Consider the following 21,856-nt stretch of genomic DNA (forward strand, 5'->3'; position numbering starts at 1 on the left):
CCTAAGGAGACCACACGTCTACTGGATGTAGCCCAGGAGACGATTCAGATGTTGTCAAAATCAACTTAAACATCTCTCATCTTCCCCCTGGGTTGAAAACAGTATTCATTTTTAATCAAAGCTTTTGTTATACTTGTGATGATGAAACTGCCTGCGCCTTGTATTCACAGTGTTGGACAATCTGTCAAGAGACTATGATCATGACTATGACATCAACAAACCCATGACTGAAAAGTCGAAAGTTCAGCTCAGTTCAGCACATATGGACGAGGAAATTTTCAGTGAAAATGTCACTTGTGTATCTCTCTCCCCTTTCTTCAAACCTAGGACCCCTTGAGCAAAACTTGCACAGGGACCAAAAGACTGGGAGTACTCGAATGCTGTGAATGGGACGCAGGGAGGAAACCAAACAATCAAGCATCTATTTGTTGACTTTTCCTGAATTGCTAAAAAGTTAAAAAGTCAAACTATCCAGTTCAAGGCAGATCTTTGAATGAGCTTGTGTTATTCCAGCATGCCGTGAGTTCACATACAAAAGGAAAATTGCAACATTAATCATCATATCCACTGTCTGGGCTAATCAAGCCCTGTAAGCAATAAGTTGTTGATAGTAAAAATTGGCAGCAGGTGACTCTTTAGTTCTCTCCAGGCATCAAACCAAAGATCTGCAAACCAACATCATTCACATCTGCACAACCCTACAGACCTCTTCAACGAGCGCGTATGTGAGAAACACCGCCCACCACATGAGAGTATGGTCGCACTCAAGCCCCCATAAAACTGTGATGCAAAAAAATAAACCTCTTAAAAGCATTCAGTTTCTGCAGCAGTAGTGACAGAGCAGGTGATTAAAAAGGTTACTCGGCTGTAAAAAAAAAAAAAAAATGACAGATGGATCCAGTATTATTTAGCACATTACAGAAATGCAACTGGGATTTGATGCTTTTGTAGCTGCATCAGGGATCTCATAGAATATACTGTGCATCACTTCCAGGGATTCTCTATAAAGACACAGCCAGGTTTGACTGGAGACAGCTTCTGAAACCAGATGTCTGGATGCCTTCAGCCCTGGCGATGATGAATAGGCTTGTTGAAAGCATCAACAACTTGTTTCTCCATTATCCCAGCTACTGCACTGACTGACTCCTTGTCTGCATCGATATGAGTGGTGAGTTGATTTTGCCGAGGCCACTGCAGACAATGCGTACTTTTTCTGGGCACCTAACCATAAAGTATTTTTTTTAAGTCTCTGTACAGTGTGCGCAGGCCACTCAGTGAAAACACAAAAACGTAAGCTCAGTAATTTTCGCCTCACATTCCAAGGTGCTGCAAGTCAATATGGTTCTGAATCAGATTGGCTGCATGTCGAGCTTCAGCCTATGCTGGAATGGAGAGGTGGTGCAGAGCATTGATGTGCATTACTAAAGTTTAGTCATGGGCAGACAAAATCATGAGCTTCATGAATTTCCCTGTATCTGAGTCCCCTGTCTTGATACTTTAGATCTCACCAGTGTTGGATAAAGTACACAACTCTCTTACTTGAGTCAAAGTATAGATTTTCCAGGCCAAATGTTACTCCAATACAAATAAGTGTTGCTGAGTCAAATTTTTACTTGCTTAAGTACTGGAGAACTTGCTTTGTAAAAATACTTAAGTATTCAAAGTAATTTTTTTTTTTTATCTCAACACATTGTTGTATATTGTCACAATACATTTGCAGAAACTGTTGACTGAAGAACAACCCACTGAATGCGATTAGTTGCATGTAGAACCTGTAGAATGAAAAGCTTGTTGGGTATGCTGTAAAGCCTAGAAATGTCCAGAGAGACACAAATTGACATGCTTTCTCAAGTTGGATGGTGAATTCCTGTGGGCTGTGATGAAGTTTATGTGCAGTAAACAGAGCCGTTGCAGTGATGTCAACAAATGCACATAGTGGGATGATGCAACAAGTTTTTAGTTTACACAACATTAGTACATGGCAACCTACCCAGACCGTCACGATGGTTAAGATTAGGCAACAAAGTCATGGATGGTTAGGTTTAGACAAAAGAACCACGTTGTAAGGTGTAGAAAAAAACCCCTCACATTTACAGGGAAAGCAAACCCTGGACTCCCACATGACAGTCAGTTGTTTTTACAGACCCACCCACCAACTCTCTCACCCACCCAATCAGCGCACTCATGCTCCTTATGTTACATAGTCACCTGGTGCTGTCCTTCAACAAACAAACCACACGCAAAACTGCAAGATCGCAGTTTATTGACTTTCGCATTTTAGAAAAGAAAAAAAATTACCCGCTGCCTTCAAAGCAAATCTTCGTAGGAATGTAGTGGAATCAAAAGTACAATAATAGTCTTTCAAATATTGTGGAGTCAAAGTAATATGTTTCCAAAAAAGTAATACTCAAGTAAAGTATGGATACTGAAAAACTGTGCTTAAGAAAATGTACTTTGCTATTGTCCATCACTGAAGCTCACAAGCCACATTTGTGAAGAAATCTGGGAGTAACTGAGGGTGTTGATTAGAGAATTTCTTCCACCCCAAAACCCCGTCTACACGCACATACACACACACAACCCACTGCCTGGCTTTGTGTTCGCCTTTCCTGATACCACATCACACGTCTTGAGTCCTGCACTCCTGCATACCAGCCCTACCTAATTACAGCAGAGAGTCCCACCGCTCCCCACGCTGCCTGCAGGCTCCTCACAGCACCAGGCTATACACAACAATCTAAACAAAGATTTGGCCTTTCAACACGCTGGTTAAAAGAAGCAGCACACCACTCTCAACATAAACTCTGCAGCACCCGACCAAATTAGCCTTATTGATGAGGTACGCAACCCTGTGGTAATTAGTTCCCCCGCTAAATCTTTAAATCACCTCCTCACACTCAGAGGAAGGCAGCGTTAAGCTAAGCAGTTGTCTCCTTATTACGACTAATCTCGCAGGGTGAATGCAATACCTTAGAATAGATAAGGCATAACAGATGTCCTCCCTTATTACAAGACGGGCGTTTCTGGGAGATGTGGCGAAGGCTTCAAGATACGCAACCAGCAGCGTGAGGGTGGACCACCATGGAGTGTCGGTACACACAGACTGGGAGTCTGGTTGGAGCAGGCCTGGGTGCCTCTCTGTCTGAAGCCAAGACAGACAACGTTGGGTAACTGCAATGTAAAAGTGGAGCATCTCTCCACACAAACCTCCTTCTCCGTGTGGTTTGTCGCTCGCTCCCTTTGCTATCTGCCTCTCTGTCTTGCAGAGATTTTAAAAAATTACCCACTCAAGAGAATAGAGTCAGAATCGAGTGCCAATTTTTTTTCATTATAATAATAATATAATAATCATAATTCATTAATAAAATTATCATTTCAGCACAATTAAGGCTGGGTATTGTTTAACCCTTTGAAATCTGGATCGACTTTACGTTTCTTGTGCTATGTTCAGACCACTTTCACAAGAATTCAAATCTTTGAACCCCAGGCAAATTAGTGCGATTTCTTTCAAACATATGTGGAAAAAAAGGAAAAGAGCAACTTGGTATGAAGTGTTCCACAAATTGCAAGAAATTAGTAGTTATTTTAAAATAGGGAAAAATGTCTGGAATAGGAGAAAAAAGCTGGGGAAAACAATATTTATAATTCTAATAAATGCATATTTGAAATCATATTACAGAATTATTATAGTTTTTTTTAAAAATATTTGTACCTTCTTTTTCTTTTTTATTTGCTTTCTTTTACTTATTTTCAGGTGATTTTCTTGTACTTTTGACAAATTTCTTGCAAATTTCTTTTGTTGCTCACTGCCTTCCTCCCATGTTTTTGAAAGAAACCAAGCCAATTTGCTCAGGTGTTAAAGGGTTAAATAAATACAATATCAAAATAACAAAATAGCTTTAATTTAAACAACTGTTTTTCAAGAAAATGCGAGAAAATAACTTTCTCCTCCAAAAAAGTGCCAAGCGTCTGACATGTTAATGTTGTCTTAAAACAAAGCAATTGTACAAATACTATGGCTGAATAGTATGCTGGCTCAGATTGTCCAAATAATAATTTAAATCTAAAAACTGTCTGATCAGGGGATAAGTAAAGGAGAATACAACCTGAGTAAGCATTTTCGCAACACTGGTTACATTTCAGTCAGTCCAGGCAAAGTACTGAGGTTCAATGCCTGGCCCTGAGCACTAATTTGGTCCACACGGGAGCTGAGAGTTTTCACAGCATCATTACTGTTAACAAGCATCTGCACAACATCCTGCTCTAACAGTGTCAGTGTGGGTCCCACATTTTCCTGACCACACAGAGAGAGAGCCCTTGCTACGGAAACTTGTCCTCTGGCCTTGTTTGTATTTTGCATGTTTCCCCCTTTTTTACCATCTCTTTCCTGAAACACTATAACCTATTTCTAACACGGCCACCTTCACAGTCCCAATCAGACCTGGTTATAAACCAAAACTTGATCTAAGCAAGAACAGAAATAGGATGATCTGACCACGCGGCCTGTAACTGAGCGCTCCTCACTTTCCATGAGCTTGTTGGGCTCGGTAACATTCTTCTCCATCGTTATTTCAACTGGCAGTCAGTGCAGCAGCGAGGCTGGAGCAAAAGGGGGGGCTGAGGTTGCTGGCAGGCTAAAGCGATGCATTCTTTGTAACAGTCAAGTTCTGGATATGGAGACAATTTGCTCAGTGGTTAGGATATTTTGGGGCTGTGTATATATAGTGCATGCTTTTCTAGGAAGAGGCAGTTTTGTCATGGATGTAAAATACAACACGTTGACGACTACCTGCCATTACAGTACCTGCACTTCATTGTCGCACTGAAAAAAAAAACGATTTGTTGCCATTTGTTTGGGACCTAGTTTCTTGGTTACTGATTTTTGTTACCTGGCAGGCTGTCACTCAGCGTCTGCTTTCCGGTCTGGTGGCTTCTGATGGACAGCAGGGGACTGGATGGATGATTTAGCACAGATTTGCTTTGGAACAGGATGAATATCACGAGCAGATGATGCTTCCTGATGCCCAGCTTGTTTAGCAGCGCCAACTGCCTTGCACATGTGCAGGGGGACCACGGCCTGTGAGAACAGACGGCCTGGCAGCCCTCATCACAGCGAGCCTCTCAGTCTACTACCCCCCTATACTCAGTCGTCTCAAAGGAAGAGGGAGGCAAAGTGAATAATTGTCTCTATTTACCAGGGTCAAGCAAAAGTGCTCCTCTTGAGCCTGAATGCAACACTGTGACACAACATGACTGTGAAGGCACACACACCTGCAGTCTGACTTCACTCTGTTGGTAATTTACACCCAATTCTTTCTTGCATCATCAAATTGGATAAGCCTGGGTCCGGTCCGATTGGGACCCACAAGGCAGTGTGTTAGCGTCACTCCAGGGAGGCCAAAGTGTCTCCACGCAGGCAGATGTGCTGCTCTCACCTGCTCCGATTCACTTGTCGCCACTCCGGAGGGAAACAGGGGGAAGTGAAGAAGTGTAATTGGATCACAGAGGGGATGCAGCAGTGTGGGAAAAGGAAGTTGGAAGAGATAAGAAGTCTGGACGGACAAGGAGAAAGAGCAAAGAGAGACAAACGGAGACAAAGAGACAGGAAGAGTGAAGGAGATCCCACCCCTTAGAGTCAGGGGAGGGATCAACAGCTGGATCCAGCTGCTGAGTCGGAGCTGTGTCACAGCTGCCAGGGGCTGACTGTCCCTCTGGAGACTAGACTGTTTGCTTTCTCCCTCTCTGTCTCTCCTTTCACCGCACTCACACCCTTTCATAGAAACTTAGAAGCAGTGCAGAGAGGTCGACCTCACCTGCAGCAGACGGTCTAGCCGACAGACTGAACTAATGAAATTTCTTGTCCCTTGAGAAGCCCATATAAGCCCATCTTACTTCCTCGCCAGATGTGGGCAGGAAACCCCTCAAGCAGACTTTCATCTCTCACACTCTGCATTGCTACATCACAGCCTGTGCTGACCCTATACACTCACCCTGAGGGCCTGTAAACACTGCTTGCTTTACCATTCAGCACCCATATAACGATCAGCTACCAACAACAAATTTTTATTACGTTTTTTTTTAAATATCACGGCTGCATGTTGCACCTGTATGGCACAGCAACAATCTTACATATTTCAAAAGCTTGAGCAAAAATATATAACCTGTCTTAAACACAAAGTATTTATTGATGATAATTTAGGCACTACCCCAAAGCAATTCATCAAACATACTACTGCTAAAACAAATGCAATTAGCCAGTCTACAGCACATTTTGATAAATGACACACCCTTTAAGTTATTTATCAAAAAATGCCAAATATTCTCCTGTTCCAGCTTCACAAATGCTATAATTTGCTACTTTTCTCCATTCTGTATCGTTTTCATTAAATATTTGGGGTTTTATGCTCTTGGTCAGACAACAAAACAATTTTAGACATGGCCCTGGGCTCTGAAAAACTGTGATGGACCGACAGAATTCAGTTACTCTCTGACATTCTATATGCAAGAACAAAAGCTCTAAAACAAACACAGCATTTACACTTCAGTGGTCCTTCTATTCTGTTTCACAGCTTGGTGTTCAAGCACCCACAGCTTTGGTTTTTTAATAATGAACAGTATTTCCTCCCAGCTTCTGTATTCAACCATATAACATTAAAAGTTTTACCACAGCCTTCTCCTTTTCCTGTGCTGGTGGAAAGAGAGAAGCGGCGGATTTGATGATGGACGTCTGAGCACAATAAAATGCGCTCGGCTGTCTCAAGCGCAGCAACTTTGACCTGAACACCCACACTCTATCCAGATGTACATCAGTGTTTATGTTCGCTTCAGTGCCCCTGCTAGGCCCAGGAGTAAGTGTTCAAGGAAGTATTACATTTGCGAACACATTAAGTAGCACATCCAGTTTCCTGCAATTTTACCAGTCTCTGAAAATACTGTTACACCGCAGAGCCGCAATGAAGCTTGGTAGTTAGCAGGAGGAAAAAGAAACAGAGGAGACCAAAAGCAGAGTCAGCTTGCCTCAAGCTTAACCAATCTCATGGGGAGACCAACAAGTCTGGTATTAAAACAGACAAGGGAGCATTTCATTTGACACAAACTGTCCCCAGAGAAATGTCTGGCGAGAAGCGATGACATGGTTTGTGTATCAAAATGCCAAACTGAAACTGGCAATTTCACTCATCACCAGTCATCTCTTCTGGTTATCTGAGTGCATCACAGAGAGAAAAGGTGGCAATGTAAAGCCAGTGTAGAGCAATGAGGTGTTGTTTGAAGTTTCACTGCCCTTTACAAGGCAGTTTTGCAGAACATTAGTTTAAGTGAAAGTCAAATTGAGCAATTTTTAAGCACTACACTGAGAACTGTTAGAAATTGTGGCCAACGTGTAAAATTTGCAGCAAAAACATTGGAAGGGTGCAGAGTAGTACAAAACATAAATGTTGCAATTTTCAAAATTTACCTAACTGTTTAAAGGTATACTATGCAGGAAACTCCGTATGTAAACATGATCGCTGGCGAAAATGAAAGGTAAAAGCCAACCTCAGATTCACTCGTTTGGTGTTTTGCCTCACCATATTTGTGTATTTTTGGCGGTGTTTCTCTTGGATGCATGCTGCTTACACTGACACCTGATCGCTACCTTTTCATAAAGACCCAATCTCATTTGAGCACTGGTGGGAGCACACACCCATGAACATCCAAAGCAAAAATAAGAAGAAAATCAGAAAATAGAGGCAAAGTCTCAGCAGAAAAATACACCTCCACATACTTTTAGTGGATCATAAGTGGTGACTGAGACGAATTTCATTCGTATATCTGTACATTTTTGTTAAGAAAATCAAGCAAAGTATATCTTTAAACAAACCAGATAATCCTGCATAGTATATCTTTAAATAAACCAGACAACAGCAAACTTACTTCTGCTTAAAATCCCAATTGACGCCCCTGCTTGACAACTTTATCGATTCACTGTCAGAGTAACTTTCTAAATAAGCTTTCATTTTTTAACATGAAGAGATAAGTCTATTCAACAGGGAATGTAAAGTAGGCATTCTTGAACACACAAAAGAATACTGGCAGAGATTGTGAAGAGCAAAGTGTATTTCAACAATGCAGGCTTTCCTAAGTTGACTGAGGATGCAGAACAAAAGCAACTCTAGCAATTAAACAGTGAAAAACAGATATTTATCCTGACTGTACTGCAGGGACTAATATGAACATTGCTGGAATAGGAAAATTATTACACCATACGCCACATTTTTTCATCAGGTACAGCTCAAAGACACCATGGCTCAAGGTGTTATTAGCACCTGCCTGTGGTCACCAGTGGGTGGTCACTAAAGTACAAAAAAGACTGAAAGACTAGTATGAAAGAAATACCTTCTTTCAATCATTCACACTTTCTCTCCAGGGCAATTATGAGTTTTCTTTTTTCCCCATGGACTGGTTGCTTTTATGTTGGCAGGAGTGGAGAAGTGATTCAGAGTGGCACTTCACTGAGGTATCTCTTTCAACTAGCCTGCCTTTCAAAGAATTCAGTGAAATAATGAATACATTTGAGTGGCGCTATAAGTTACACTGCTTAAAAAGCCTCTGCATCTGTAGTTATCTCAAGTAAAGGCTAGCAAGCTTTTAGTATTGTTGCTCATAAGAAATTCTAGCTAAAGCATAACAATCCTACACAATATCACCAATGTTTTTTCAAGGGAAGTGATGTGTTTAGTCAAAAAGTTGCCAAGACATCACTGAGACAGGAAGCAATTTGGGCGGTAAAGGAACTGATAGACACAAAAGTTTGTTTTTACAGCTTCAAGAAAGAAAAAAAAGGCAAAATGTTTGCTCCTTCACTCGCTCCAATCACTGTTCCTCTCATGTTGCTAAAGGGGGCTGCAGCGCTGACAAGCGGTCCATTCTGTCACAAACATGGGGGAGGTCGCTTTAAAAATTAGGCCTGGCCTATCCTCACACCCAGCTAATGAGAAATGAAGTGAAATCAGATAAGAATTTGGAGAGGAATAGACCAACAGACAGACGAGGAAGCCCCCCTGCTCGTGTCACCTCCGCCACTCATGCCAGCGCTTGTCAGGGCTCATTTCCCCCTCAGCTGCCTGGAGACCCCCTCTCGCCTTTCTACTGGAGCCAGAACGACCCCCGAAACAGACAGAGGGACAATTCTTTATGGAGACACACTCCAATCCAACCAAAAACCACAATGATATGAGGTGTAAATTATTCCCCATAGCAACATTCTGACATAACCAACTGGAAAGCTTCATTACTTCATAAGTGAAATAACACAAAGGAGAGTAAATGGCAAATAACTCTTGAAGCCAAGACAACCGGGCTTTGCTTTACTGAATTTGGAGATATTAAGGCTGGCTGACGTGCCTCATTATCCCTAATGACATCTTGTATCACTCTCTTTCCTCCATGTTAGGGATCAAAAGCATCTATGCTCAATGACCTAATTAATAACCTTGAAGTAATGATTTTCCTGTTTTCTATTATTTTGAGAAGACTCCACACATTTGTAATAAAGCATACACTGGCAGACTACAGTGTAATTCTTGCATGATAGCATGATAGCAATCCACAGTGTAAAACTGAGACAAAAAAGGGTGCAACAGAAAATATTTTTCCTTATAAATGGATCACATAGATGAATGCAAGGAGTATAGCATGCTATTTTTAGTATTGTGGTTCCTTCATGGCATCGAATCTGTAGTGTAACAGTTATATTTGACTTCTACGTCATCCAGAAAACTTGTAAATTTGTAATTTGACACAATTTGAAAACTAATAATGGAGACTAGAATTAGTAGTGGCTCATGAAGCACATTCCACAATGCAGCTTATGGTTTTTAAAATGCTGTTTTTCATGTCGTATTTGATTTCCTCCCTCAAAGATGACCTATTTTCTTTGCAGTAGATCTTGCATATTGAAATACAAGAGTGATTGCCGTTAATTGGCTTAAGTCTTTATTTTTAGTGACACCCCCCCCCCCCACATCTAATTTTAAAGTCATCCATAAAGCAAATGATGTACAGCAGAGAGTGACAAAATATCACAGGCACAGCACAGCACCATGGAGCCAGACTACATTAAAATAATCATGAACTGCTGTGCTGGTGACCTGCAGAGCAAAAATAAATAAATCAAGCCACTTCAAACGTTTGAATTAATGATCACAATACCCTTATTGTAAAGTTTTTTTTGATAGAATTGTGTATGGAAAAAAGGGTAACATTGGGGATTTCATCTGCAGAGAAAAAAAGCAGCCATCAGATGTCTTGCTGAGATGTTTGGATGTAGAACTGGCACCCTGAGTAAAAGCAGTCTGTTCTCACATGGCCCGCCAAACACACGTCTGAAGCATCCAGGCCTGCTCAAGAGAGGCCAGCGAGCAGTGGCTTTAAAGAAATACTTCATACTTGGACCCTGTGAGGCCACTGATCAAACATGTCATGCTCAGAGAGATGCTTGAGAGCAGGTAGGTAAAGCTTTTTGAGGCAATGCAGAGCAAAGACAAAACTCTGACCGTCGCTAAGTATGAAAAAAAAAACGCTTTTCAGATGTTTTTATAGAACATGAACTTCCACCCGCATTGGAAAGAGTGATTGTAGAGCTTTACAGTTGTCCAAAACATACATTTTTTTAATTATTCTTTGGTTCAGTTTCCAAATTCCATAATCAATTTCGGTACATTCCCCTTTCTCTTTATCCTTGTGGTCCCTGTGATTTATAATTAGGGGACCTCCCACAAGAAGCCCTCGTAGCTTCTATTTCTACATTCAGGCCAGGAGTCGCGGTAAGGCCTGCGTCTCCTTTCACCCCTCCCTCTCCCAAGGCCAAACCCTGGGCCAAGATCCCGTCGGCTAAGCCCTCTGTCTGGACTGCACTCTACATCCAACTCCTTGATCCATGCAATACTTCTGCAGACACTTGTGAAATTCAATTTGTATGAAAGTCTATACTTGTAAAAAGAAAAAAAAAAGCTTTCTGATTTGAGAAATCACTTGAATTATTTAAACAACTGATGAGTTGCCTTTAGCAAGAACTGGCTTTTTAATAAGATCGCCAGAAAGAACTTGAGAAACAATATGTTTTAATGACACAGGACCGTAGTCACTGTCGCAGTGCTGTAATTTGTCCTAACTTTAATTCATCTTGTCGTCTATAGCCATTTTTTCTCACGCTCAACTAGCCTAATTAAGGTGCCTTTTGAGAGTGAAGTGACATCTATTTCTTTGAATAAAGCCCTGAATTTGTCTCTGCCTGTGAATATGTGAAAACCCCCTTTGTGCCTGGGCTGACAGAGGACTTTACACTGCCTCTGTTACCCTGGAAACCTTTTGAGAGGTGAAGGCGAGGACAGCCAAAGAGGAGATCATCTTGGCCTAAAACTGCAGGTAAATCCTCACTTAGGCAGTCCAATTTAAACAGTTTTACCATTAAAAAATAACTTTTCATAGGAGGAATGAAAGGAATCAGCAAAGTCTGACAAATTTCTCCTCTATTTATCTAATAAATTTCCATTTGTTAAGCACTTCACCATTGCCCCCGAGTTGAGTTCAAACTCTCCCATGAGCTCAGTGTTGGAGTGTGGGAGTGTGTTCAAAAAAATCAATCAATTCACAAACTCTTAATGAAACAAATCTGAAAAAAATGACCTACCTCCAGAATGCAGGTCCCCGGAGCTGTGTTCTCCTTGATGGACACATTGTAGAAGTTTCTCTCAAAAACGGGCTCATTGTCATTTATATCCTGAAGAACAATGTTTACCACAGCAGTGGATGACAGGGGTGGTTTCCCTCCATCGGTTGCCACCACAGTTATACTGGGATTGGGGTTCTTTTCATAATCCAGCTGGGAGAGAGTGGTGATAATCCCCGTAACGGAGTCTATACTGAACCAGTTGTAGTAAGCACCTTGGTCTTGCAGAATGCTGTAGTTTATGTCCCCATTGGGCCCCTGGTCTTTGTCTCTAGCTGTCACCTGTAACACAAAGCTCCCAGGAAACACCACTTCAGGGATCACCTGCCTGTACACTGGCTGGTCGAATAGAGGAGGGTTGTCATTGATGTCAATCACATGGATTATGAAGGAGGACTCGGCCCTGAGTGGAGGAGTGCCCGAGTCTGTTGCCATCACCCTCAGCTCGTAGGTGTCTCTCTCCTCCCGGTCCAGAATCTGGTCCACACAGATCAGATAGATGATGCTATCTTTAGTGGTCAGGGCAAACTTTCCATCTCCTCCTTCTAACGACACGTTAACGTTGGCATACTCTCCATAGTCTGGGTCAGTGACTGAGATCCTGGCTACATACTGGCCTGGCTGCGCACCCTCTGAGATTCTAGGTGATCCATCCTCACTGAGAAATATGATGGTCATGGTGGGCTGGTTGTCGTTGTAGTCTCTGACGTGGATGGTGACGAAGGCATTGGTCACCTCCGGCTGGGTCGCATTGTCTTGCGCCTGAACCACTAGCTCATGGACTCTCCTCATCTCAAAGTCCAGCGGCTTGTTGAGCGTAATGATGCCATTGCGAGAGTCAATGACAAAGTAGCGGTCAGGGTCGCTTTGTCGTCTGTTGATTTCATACAGCACCATTCCATTGTCTCCTTCATCAGCGTCTGTGGCAAACACCTGCAGGATGTTGCTTCCTGGCTGGAGGTTCTCAGATATTATGGCATGGTAGCGGCTCTGGTTGAAAATGGGAGCGTTGTCATTAATGTCTTGTACAGTAATATCTAATGTGATCTGATCAGTCCTTTTGGGGGAACCACCATCAAAGGCCTCTAAAGATAAAGTATAGGTGGATCGTTTTTCTCTGTCTAGAATGGCGTTGACCACCAAGTCAAGATAAAGAACCTCATTGCTTCCCCTGCGGGTCTCTAAAGTGAACGCTTGGCCAACATTTCCGTCCTTGATAAGGTAGCCCTGTGTTGTAAGCTGGCCTTTATCAGCATCAACAGCTGGTTCAAGAGGAAACTTGGTGCCGATAGCCGTCTGCTCAGGGATTTTAAACATGGCTCGTTTTCTTGGGAACATCGGGGCATGGTCATTTATGTCATTAACCTTGATGGTCACCTCCACAGTCACACCTGTCATGGTGACTGCAATGAAGTTGTATCTATCCCTCAGTTCCCTGTCCAGAACTTTAGCAGTTTTAATAATGCCCGTGCTCTCATCTATGTCCAAATCACTGCCCACGCCTGTGCCCTCATGGTCAGAGATGAAGTACAGGGATGCTATGATGCCGGGAGGCAGTCCCGCACTGATGTCACCTACAATTGTGCCTGCAGGCTGTTCCTCATCTAGCTGTAGCTCAAGGGTCCCCAGGACCACAGGTGAATGGACTGTTACAAGCTCCAAGGCCACATACACCATTAGCACTATCCTTCTGTTCCACCAGCCCTCACGGCGCAAAGGGTCCATTATAGACTTCCCAAAACCCTTGGCAGCTGTCTTCATTTTGGCTCCTTCTTTTTAAACCTGAAGACACACAAAGAGGAAAAGCTTAGCAATGTCAAAACCTCACAACAGCAGGAACTAAAAAAGATGTATTATTCCTGCATTGAAATACAGATTAAGTTAGTTTAAGAATAATAAGTATACGCCTTAAACACTTCCTCATATGTTTTATGTGCTCTGATCCCAACCATGGCACATACAATACACCCTGCACATAACATTTTCCTACACTTCTTCGTTCACCTAATAAGTCAACACCTTGTTCCTCCTACATACCAGAAAACTCTCCTTTGCTAAAGAAACATCAAAGCCACAGGCCGCAGCATACTACCTCAGACAGGGAGTCTTTGGCTGTGGCAATTCAACTCGAATTAAAACGATGCAAAAACTGCTACCGAGTGTGTCGACCGTAGCAGCACTACCCTCTCATCTAAGTGGATTTAATATTTATGTGTGCTGCCACATTTAGCTCTCATGGAGTGAGCAGTTTGGAAAAATTCATCCAAGAACCATTTAAAATATATAACTCTCCCCAAGCAAACATATCTTTCTTTCAATACTTCCGAGAATCAATTTCAATAATAAAGTGTTAAATCAAGGGGAGAGATATTTCAATATTGATATTCAAAAAGTAGCAAGGGTGTCAGAATTCCTTGCATAAACAATAGGCAAACTCTGGCAATGGACCTACACCACTGCATTGGATCTGTAATTGAGACTGAGAGACACATTGTAGCAATGTGGAAATTATTCAACAAGACTGTCACCATCTGCAGAATAATCCAAAACCACTAAGTGTCTGGCACACAGAAAATTATTGTGTCTTTTTCATTAAATAAAGAGAGCCGCTTCCAATTGTCTGTGGTTCTGTCTAAACTCGTGTAATTTATAACTACTTTGACTTGTTTGAGAAGTAAATCCAGCTTTAATTTGAAGGAAATATATACAGAGGCACATTATACTGTATTTTGAGGAGCTCAAAAGAGCTATTGAAAGTTCTTCAAGGCTCCCCCCAGTGGTGCAACTGATACTTGCAACATTCACATAACTTGTGTGTGTGTGTGTGTGTGTGTGTGTGTGTGTGTGTGTGTGTGTGCGTGCGTGCACTAAATGCCTCCCATGAGTCCCTGAACGTGGTGTTGCGATCTGTTTCAGCCGCGGTGGTGACAGTGTGTTTGAGTGACAGAGCAGTACAGCAGAGTTGAAGGGCTCCATGCAGTCTACCTCTCTCCCCTTTTTCTGGCTCTGCAGCATTGTAATTGAGGGCTGCTGGAGGTTGGCCATAAGCACACAAGATCGCGGGGCTAATTTCAGTCTGCTGTGACTCAGAGCCCACTACACCGACGCTAACTAATTAATTGGTCTGAATTCAATTCAGTGTGAGTAGTGAGAAACCTCACGGCATTACTTGTGAATTTTTACATGTAAATCAATGCTGTTACATATTTTCAAGTTCAAGATAAGTTAACAGTTTAGGAATAACAATGAATTCTGAATTGATTCGCTGCATTCATTTCTAATTCTTAAAGATTATAACAATTGCAATTGACAGGAGCATTACAAATTTACCATTACATACTTTGGGTTGCTCTGTGAGTGCTGTTCTTGGCTTAAACATAAGCACATCCATGACAGCCTCAAAGTCTTAACAGCACTTGAACTTTTAAGTCTCAGCATTGATTTACTTTACGGCAACACTGGGGATGCGCTTTTAAAAAGCTTTCTCCAAAGCACAAACGATAGCTTTTCAAGGCCAGAATCTTTGTCCAAATGCCACAACTGAAATAATGCACTCTCTGGTTGAGCTACAGTGGAAGACCTCTGCAGAGCAGAACAGCCTAATGGATATAGCAGACATAGTCGGGTAGGCTAATTGCACAATACCAGGCTAAGAAGGACATATGGTTTTAAAAGATTCAGTAAGTTAAAGAAAAAAGTCAGCACTTTGAAGCTAAGATGTGCACCAAATATATGACAAATACTGTCACCCACCCAGGGCTTCACCACTGAGAGTTTCATGTCTGAAAGAGTGTGGCAGTTAGCAGCCAGGATAAGAAAGGTAACAACCTATTCGTGCAGGCTTCACGGAAAGCAATCCGGAAAAAACAATTCAAAATAGCTGCTGATGGTTAAAAGCTGTTGCATTCCGTAAGCCAATCCTATTGTGGCTTGGATTCAGATGTTTTCCTTGCATCATTGTCCTAGATCATAGAGAGTCCCTCCTGCTGGTAGTTAAAGTTTTGTTAAGATGATGCAACTGCTGAAGTATTAACCCTCATGTACCTGCAGCAGGGCTACAATAATATTTTATCTGCACAATTGTAAAAGCTCCATTAAGGTTTTTTTTCTACAACCTGTGCATAATAAAGCATGTACATCCCTTTGTTAGCAATAACTATAGCACTGACCCACTTTCTTTTGAATGCTATAAACCAAGTCAACCAAACGTATCCAAGGTTTCCAGGATTTACATGTTGAATGAAACCTCTGTTTGAATATCATTCTGGGCACTTCGCTAGCATGACTGGAATCAGCATCAAAATCCCTGGCAGCAGTGAATGCCGAGCCCATCGGGACCGCATTTTCTACCTCTCCACTGTGGTCTAGATCACGTTTGGCATAATGTGTCAATATTCATTTTTCACGATTGCTGAAAATTCATTTGCTTATTTATTTTTCACTGCTCAAATCTGAGGAGTACTATTTGTCTTTCTTTCACTACAAGATCAAGACAAGCAGGCCTTTGGTTTGGCAAAACCTAAAATAGACAATACATCTGAACAAACACTGCTGTCTTCCTCCATGAGCCAATACCTACATTACACAGAGGGATGCCAAACCTCTCATGAAATGTTATGATGATTCAACTATGTAGAGAAAAAGATACATCATCGTTAATACAGTAGATTTGCCACAGATGAAACTGGCCAAGTTATATCATTTCATCTGTGAAGACATATCTTAAGGATATTGAATAATCATCAAATACTTATCCTAAGCTTAAATCATGAACTATAATCATACATGATATTTGAGATAGCCTCATGTGAATTAAATCAGATGCTTTCCTGATCTAACCAGAATTTCTAATCTTAAGAAATGCAGCCCAGATGATGGGTAACATCTATCACAGTTCATCAAAAATCATGACTCCAAATACAGTAGTACAGCTGCAATACTTTAATTAACACAACCAAATCATTTTCACCACCAGGCCAAGAGGGACAACTGTAGCGACAGGCTATATGAAATGAGCTTCTAATTCCATGTCATGATTCCAGTTAACTCAAAGAAAACTTCTGAGGTTTCGAGAACATGCCAGGCTGCCTGAGGCTCAATGGAGCCATAATGAAAACCACAGACAGAACTGTAGATTGACTGGACATGAGGATGACAGGCTGAGCACAAAGCAAAATAAAAAGCCCTGAATGTTTGCCAGACTGTTGCCTCTCACAAGTGCAGCGTCTCTGTGCCCTGCATTAGTCTTTAAAACGTCAGTCCCCTCGGCATGAAAAAAGGCCAGGGAAAGCCATCACAGGCCTCAGATACACATGCACTTCCTGGCCATAACAAGCACGGTATTTGGAAAACACACAGCTACTTTTTTAACGATGAGGCAAAGTTTTTGTGTGTCCCAGACAAGAAGGATTATCTCTTTCCCACAGCACAAGCAGCATGGGTTGGTTCAGCTGTTTGTGTAAGATGTTCTGGATAAAACAACACACACCTTATGTCTTTGAAGATGACACCATCTGATATTGCATTGGGGGCACTAGTGGTTGCATCATTAAAAACACATGTGCATTGAGTTACAGTAGCAGGGGTGCAAGGAGAGTTTGGACATGATTACTGAAACTAAGGTCAAAGTTAACCTCTTATGTGGACCTGCACTTAAATATTTCTAAACAGGTGGGATTTAAAACATGTTTAAGTTTCCTGCTCAAGCATAGATGTAAATAATTTATTTTTGGCACCAGAGGCTGGTCACAAATGAGAAAACAATCTCCAGAGGTGATAGCGTTCTGGCACAACACCCTCAAACGCCATGGTTGACGTACACTTGACTTATATTATGATGACGACACTGCAAGAAGATGAGTCAAACCGCAGTAACTGCAGCCAGGGAATTTTCAGAAATGTAAGGCAGCAAGAAACTCTCTGGGTGGTGCTGGTGTGGCCGTCCTGGGAAAAACATATCTTGTGTTTTTCATTCCTTTTTAGGAGTCTGGAACACTAGCTTCATCAATAGCATATGCAAGCTACAAAGACAAGACTAGTAAAGTGATTACTTCATGCACTGCACCAAGGGTTTATGACATAATCCTTGGATTGTAATAAAAGCTGTGGAGGTCCAAAGTATGGTGGTTTTATCCATCAGTGCTGCTTTTTTGTTTATTTTCTCTGTGAATTATAATTTCTGACTTAACCTTAGTCTTTAAAATGTCATACTTAATTAAATAGTGTTTAAAACAGGCGATACATCAACAAATAAACTGATGGCAATTGCCCCAAAACTAAGCATATGGATAGATAATAGATAGATGGGTGGATGGATGACAATAAAATTCAAAAAGGCTTTAGTGGGATGGATATGGTTAGGGTCTGGTCAGCCTCAGGTTATTTTAAGTATTCATTAGACTGGCAGCAACAATGTAACTGGCATCTCCTAACTAGGGATGCACGATAAAATCGGCAAATCATTGGTATCAGCTGATATTGGCTTTAAAATGAATTATCGGAATTGGCAAACATGCTGCTTTCTGCCATTAAGACAAATCCTTTTTTCTTTTCTTTTTTTTTTTAAATATATACATATTCAAAGTGAACAAGTACAAAATATATTGTACAGCACAGGTAACAAAACATTTCTGAAAGAAATATTGGATTTTTGCTGATATCCAATATGCCAATGTATAAAACTCATTCAGATGATAACCAATACGACATTTACGATATATCAACATTTTTTTCCCCGCCCAATTTTAATGATTAAGTCTGTAGTCTGTAGTATTCTGTTGTTGCATTAGCATCATGTTGTGCATACTTTTATTGTAATGGCCAGCCAGCAGATGGAGACAATGCTATTCAATGCATGTAATATTCATTCATTTTGCAAAATAAGTAAACTTGACTTCAACTTGACTTTTTTCAATAAAAAAAAACCTAAATAACATCTAATAATATCTTATAATAATACATTAATAATATCTAATATCGGCAGAAATCAGCATGTTGGCCATTACTGATATTTAATTTTCGATTCATTATTCGCCATTACAGATGACATGCATGCATGCATCTCTAAAATTTAGTTGATAAAATAAGTAAGTATATAAATGAAGATACATCTAAAAATATAGATAAACTCCGTACAGGCATACAAATAAGGAGGTATATTCAGTCAGAAAATTTGGGGAGGGAAGTTTCATAATTTTCCCCAAAAAGTGGATATATCGATATTAGTATCGGTTATTGACCAAATGAGTTGTTATATATCGGCAACAATTTCAATATAGTGCATCCCTCCTGCGAACTAAACAACACCACTTTAACCAAAAGCAGGACTCCGCCATCCGACTCAAACTGACGGCTGGTGGGGAGTAAAAAAGAAAGGAGGAGCCTGCACTGGTCTTGTCTAAAGTCAAAAAAAAGGCAGCATAATTACACAGCTGCACCATGGCAACCATCACACTCACAACTAAAGTGCGCGGTGATGGAACCCAGTGGAGACTTAATTAATTTATTAATTGAGGGAAAGAAACACCTTTTCACGGTCAATGAACACAAGGCTGCCACCACAATAACTGTGCCGACATGTGGGTAATCATTTGGTATGCGTTCCAGTGAAGGAAGAGGGAGGCACAAAGGCTCAGCGGCAGCACTCGGAGGACAATGAAATAACTCCATAGGTTGACCAATTTGAGAGGAATGTCTCAGAGGGGGTTTTAAAAAGTGCGACCTGACATGCAGTTAAAATATTTGGCTGCTGTTCAAAATGTGCACGCAAGCTTGGCATGCACTGTGCAATGTTACCTACACAAAAATTCTGTTTAATACACAAAGAACATTGCATGCTATGACTCAGATAACATCATTTCTGTATGACAGTTTGCATGTAAAAGATGAAGAAAAAAAAAAAACTAGCACACCATATGTCCCTGAATGTTGCAGAAATAATCTATAGGGATATTTTGGGGGCTGTTTCTTTCAAGCAACTCTGAAACAGACTTTAAATGAATTAGTGTCTTTTAAAAGTAAAGATGCGAGGGTGCATCACTGTGCCGCTACATAAAGGTTTAAAAATGAAAGAGCTGGAAACCGGTCTGCAAAAATAGGAAAACGTCCAAAGTCACGTATGAGTTTTTTATTAGCTTCCACTAGAAAGTACCTACTGCAGGCAGGGGATCAGCGAGTGAGTTTTCAAGTGTGAGAACAAGAGAAAGAAAAAGTGTGTTTTCGATGAACTGCATTGATGGAAAAGTTGATCGCTTCAGATTACAAGAGGAGCGAGGAGATGTGTGACCTGCTGTGATGGATACTCACATTCATCTGTTGCTCTGCTGCGTATAAAAGAAGATAAGCCGAGTTTCCAGATATCCAGACTCTTCTTAGTACTCCCGTATCAAGTCCAAAGTGACAGTTAAATCCATTTCAGGACTTGTATCCTTTGCCAGTAGAGATTCTCCCTCGTTGCACGCAATTTGTTTCTTGCTAAATCCCTGTTTTGCTCTTTCAAAGTTCTTCCCAGACGACAAGATTCAAAGTCAAACTTGTGCCTTGTAAAACTTTACTGTCGTCCTTTTCAGGTGGACGTTATCGACTCAACGGCATCCACTTTGTTTTAGTCTGGTCGCAGACACACTGCTGCAGCACGCCGACTGAAAGCAAACAGTGTGGGGCAGAGCAGAGCGGTGGACGTCCCTCTCCAAATCTAATTTATTCAACACGTGACGGAGTGCAACCTCCTGCTCCTCTCTTCTTTAGTGCTGCTGCTGCTGCTGCTGTGGCTGCCACAAGGAGCCTCACCGACTGCAGAGAGGCAGGCCAGGTTATTGCTGAACTTTGGTGCCACCATCCTATGCAAAAGGGAAGTGTAAATCAGGAACAATGCTTGCACTGATTCACAGTTTAAGAAGTTTTGAGACTATCTATTTGAGATAGTTTGCTGTGGCAAAATGCAATATGGCAACACATTTCTGTTTTAGACTAGGTTGAGGTTGAGTTGAGGTCTGAAATGTTGAGCGCCACATATTTTTATTGGGAAAACATATGTAGCCTACATTTTATGTTTTGAAAATGTTTTGTTCTTTTTTTTTCTAATTCTAAAGGGCAATTTTTCCCAAGTGCAATTATCTTCCATGTGCAATTGATGTAAATATTTTTAACTGTTGACTTTGCACCTTGTTTCCTACCATTGCACCTTTGTTTTTTTTTTTACTAGTTATATTGTTCTTTTGCTTGCTTATCTTGTACACACCCTGCTGCTGCTGCAAAATGCAAATTTCCCCATTGTGCGACTTATAAAGGGTTATCTTATCTTATCTTATCTTAACATCTTAACTTCTTATCTCATCTTATTTTATCTTATTCTTTTGGAATAACTCTACCAAAGAGAACAGCAGCACTGCTTTTTGACATAAATTATGAGATTGAAGGTGAATTCCAGTTTGGATTTAAATAACTGCCTAGATTTTGGATTTAGGAATATATATTAGCAGAAATTACATAAATACCTATGTGTCTATAGTAAACACCTGAAAATAAGAGTTGTTGTGTTGTTGTGGCATTTCTCCTTTACTGAGATGGCCATGTTGCTCAACTATGTTTCTACAGCAACCAAGAATGGACAAACCAAACACTGGTTCCAGAGAGGGCCATTCTCATGTTTGCACCACCACCGTAGTTAGCAACTCATATGCAATGAGGAATGCCAAAATTAAACTGATGTGTAATGTCAAACTGTGTTATTCAGTGTTTTCACCAGTTTAAATGTATTGCTTTTTACACGTTTGCAGAAAAAAATACATTTGTAACAAAAAAGGCACATGATGACAGACAAGAAATGTAACAGTTTTTCTGCTTGACAAACACACAGTTAAGGACTACAGTGAACTTGAGTTGATAATATGTAACAGCACTATGTTATCTAAGAAGAGATATGAAAACCTTTGTTTTCTTTACAGCTCCGCTTTACATCTCAGTATGCTGATGTTAATTACTGTTTTTGACTCCACAACTTTGTCTTTATACTTCATTTCATGCAATCTGTAAACATTATTTTTTGTATAACATGCTATTTAATACTCTGTTTTCTTTGCACTCTAAATTGCAGTTGCACAAATATCATAACCAAGCACAATGACATTTTACTTTTTTTGTCTGCCT

General features: G+C 40.9%; 1 protein-coding gene across 1 annotated transcript in view; it reads right to left on the bottom strand.

Moving 5' to 3' along the window:
* Positions 1-20,416, bottom strand: part of LOC121943513 (protocadherin-16-like) — a 93,782-nt gene extending 73,366 nt beyond the window's left edge. The window contains exons 1-2 of the mRNA XM_042487034.2: positions 20,015-20,416; positions 11,672-13,492 (exon numbers count right to left, since the gene is read on the bottom strand). Of these exons, the coding sequence (XP_042342968.2) occupies positions 11,672-13,471 (1,800 nt within the window). The 5' untranslated portion in view covers positions 13,472-13,492; positions 20,015-20,416. The remainder of the gene's footprint in view (positions 1-11,671; positions 13,493-20,014) is intronic.
* Positions 20,417-21,856: the final 1,440 nt, after the last annotated feature.

This window comes from Plectropomus leopardus, chromosome 6, assembly GCF_026936395.1.
Source record: "Plectropomus leopardus strain MGB_pleo_1.0 chromosome 6, ASM2693639v1, whole genome shotgun sequence".
NCBI classification, from domain to species: Eukaryota; Metazoa; Chordata; class Actinopteri; order Perciformes; family Serranidae; genus Plectropomus; species Plectropomus leopardus.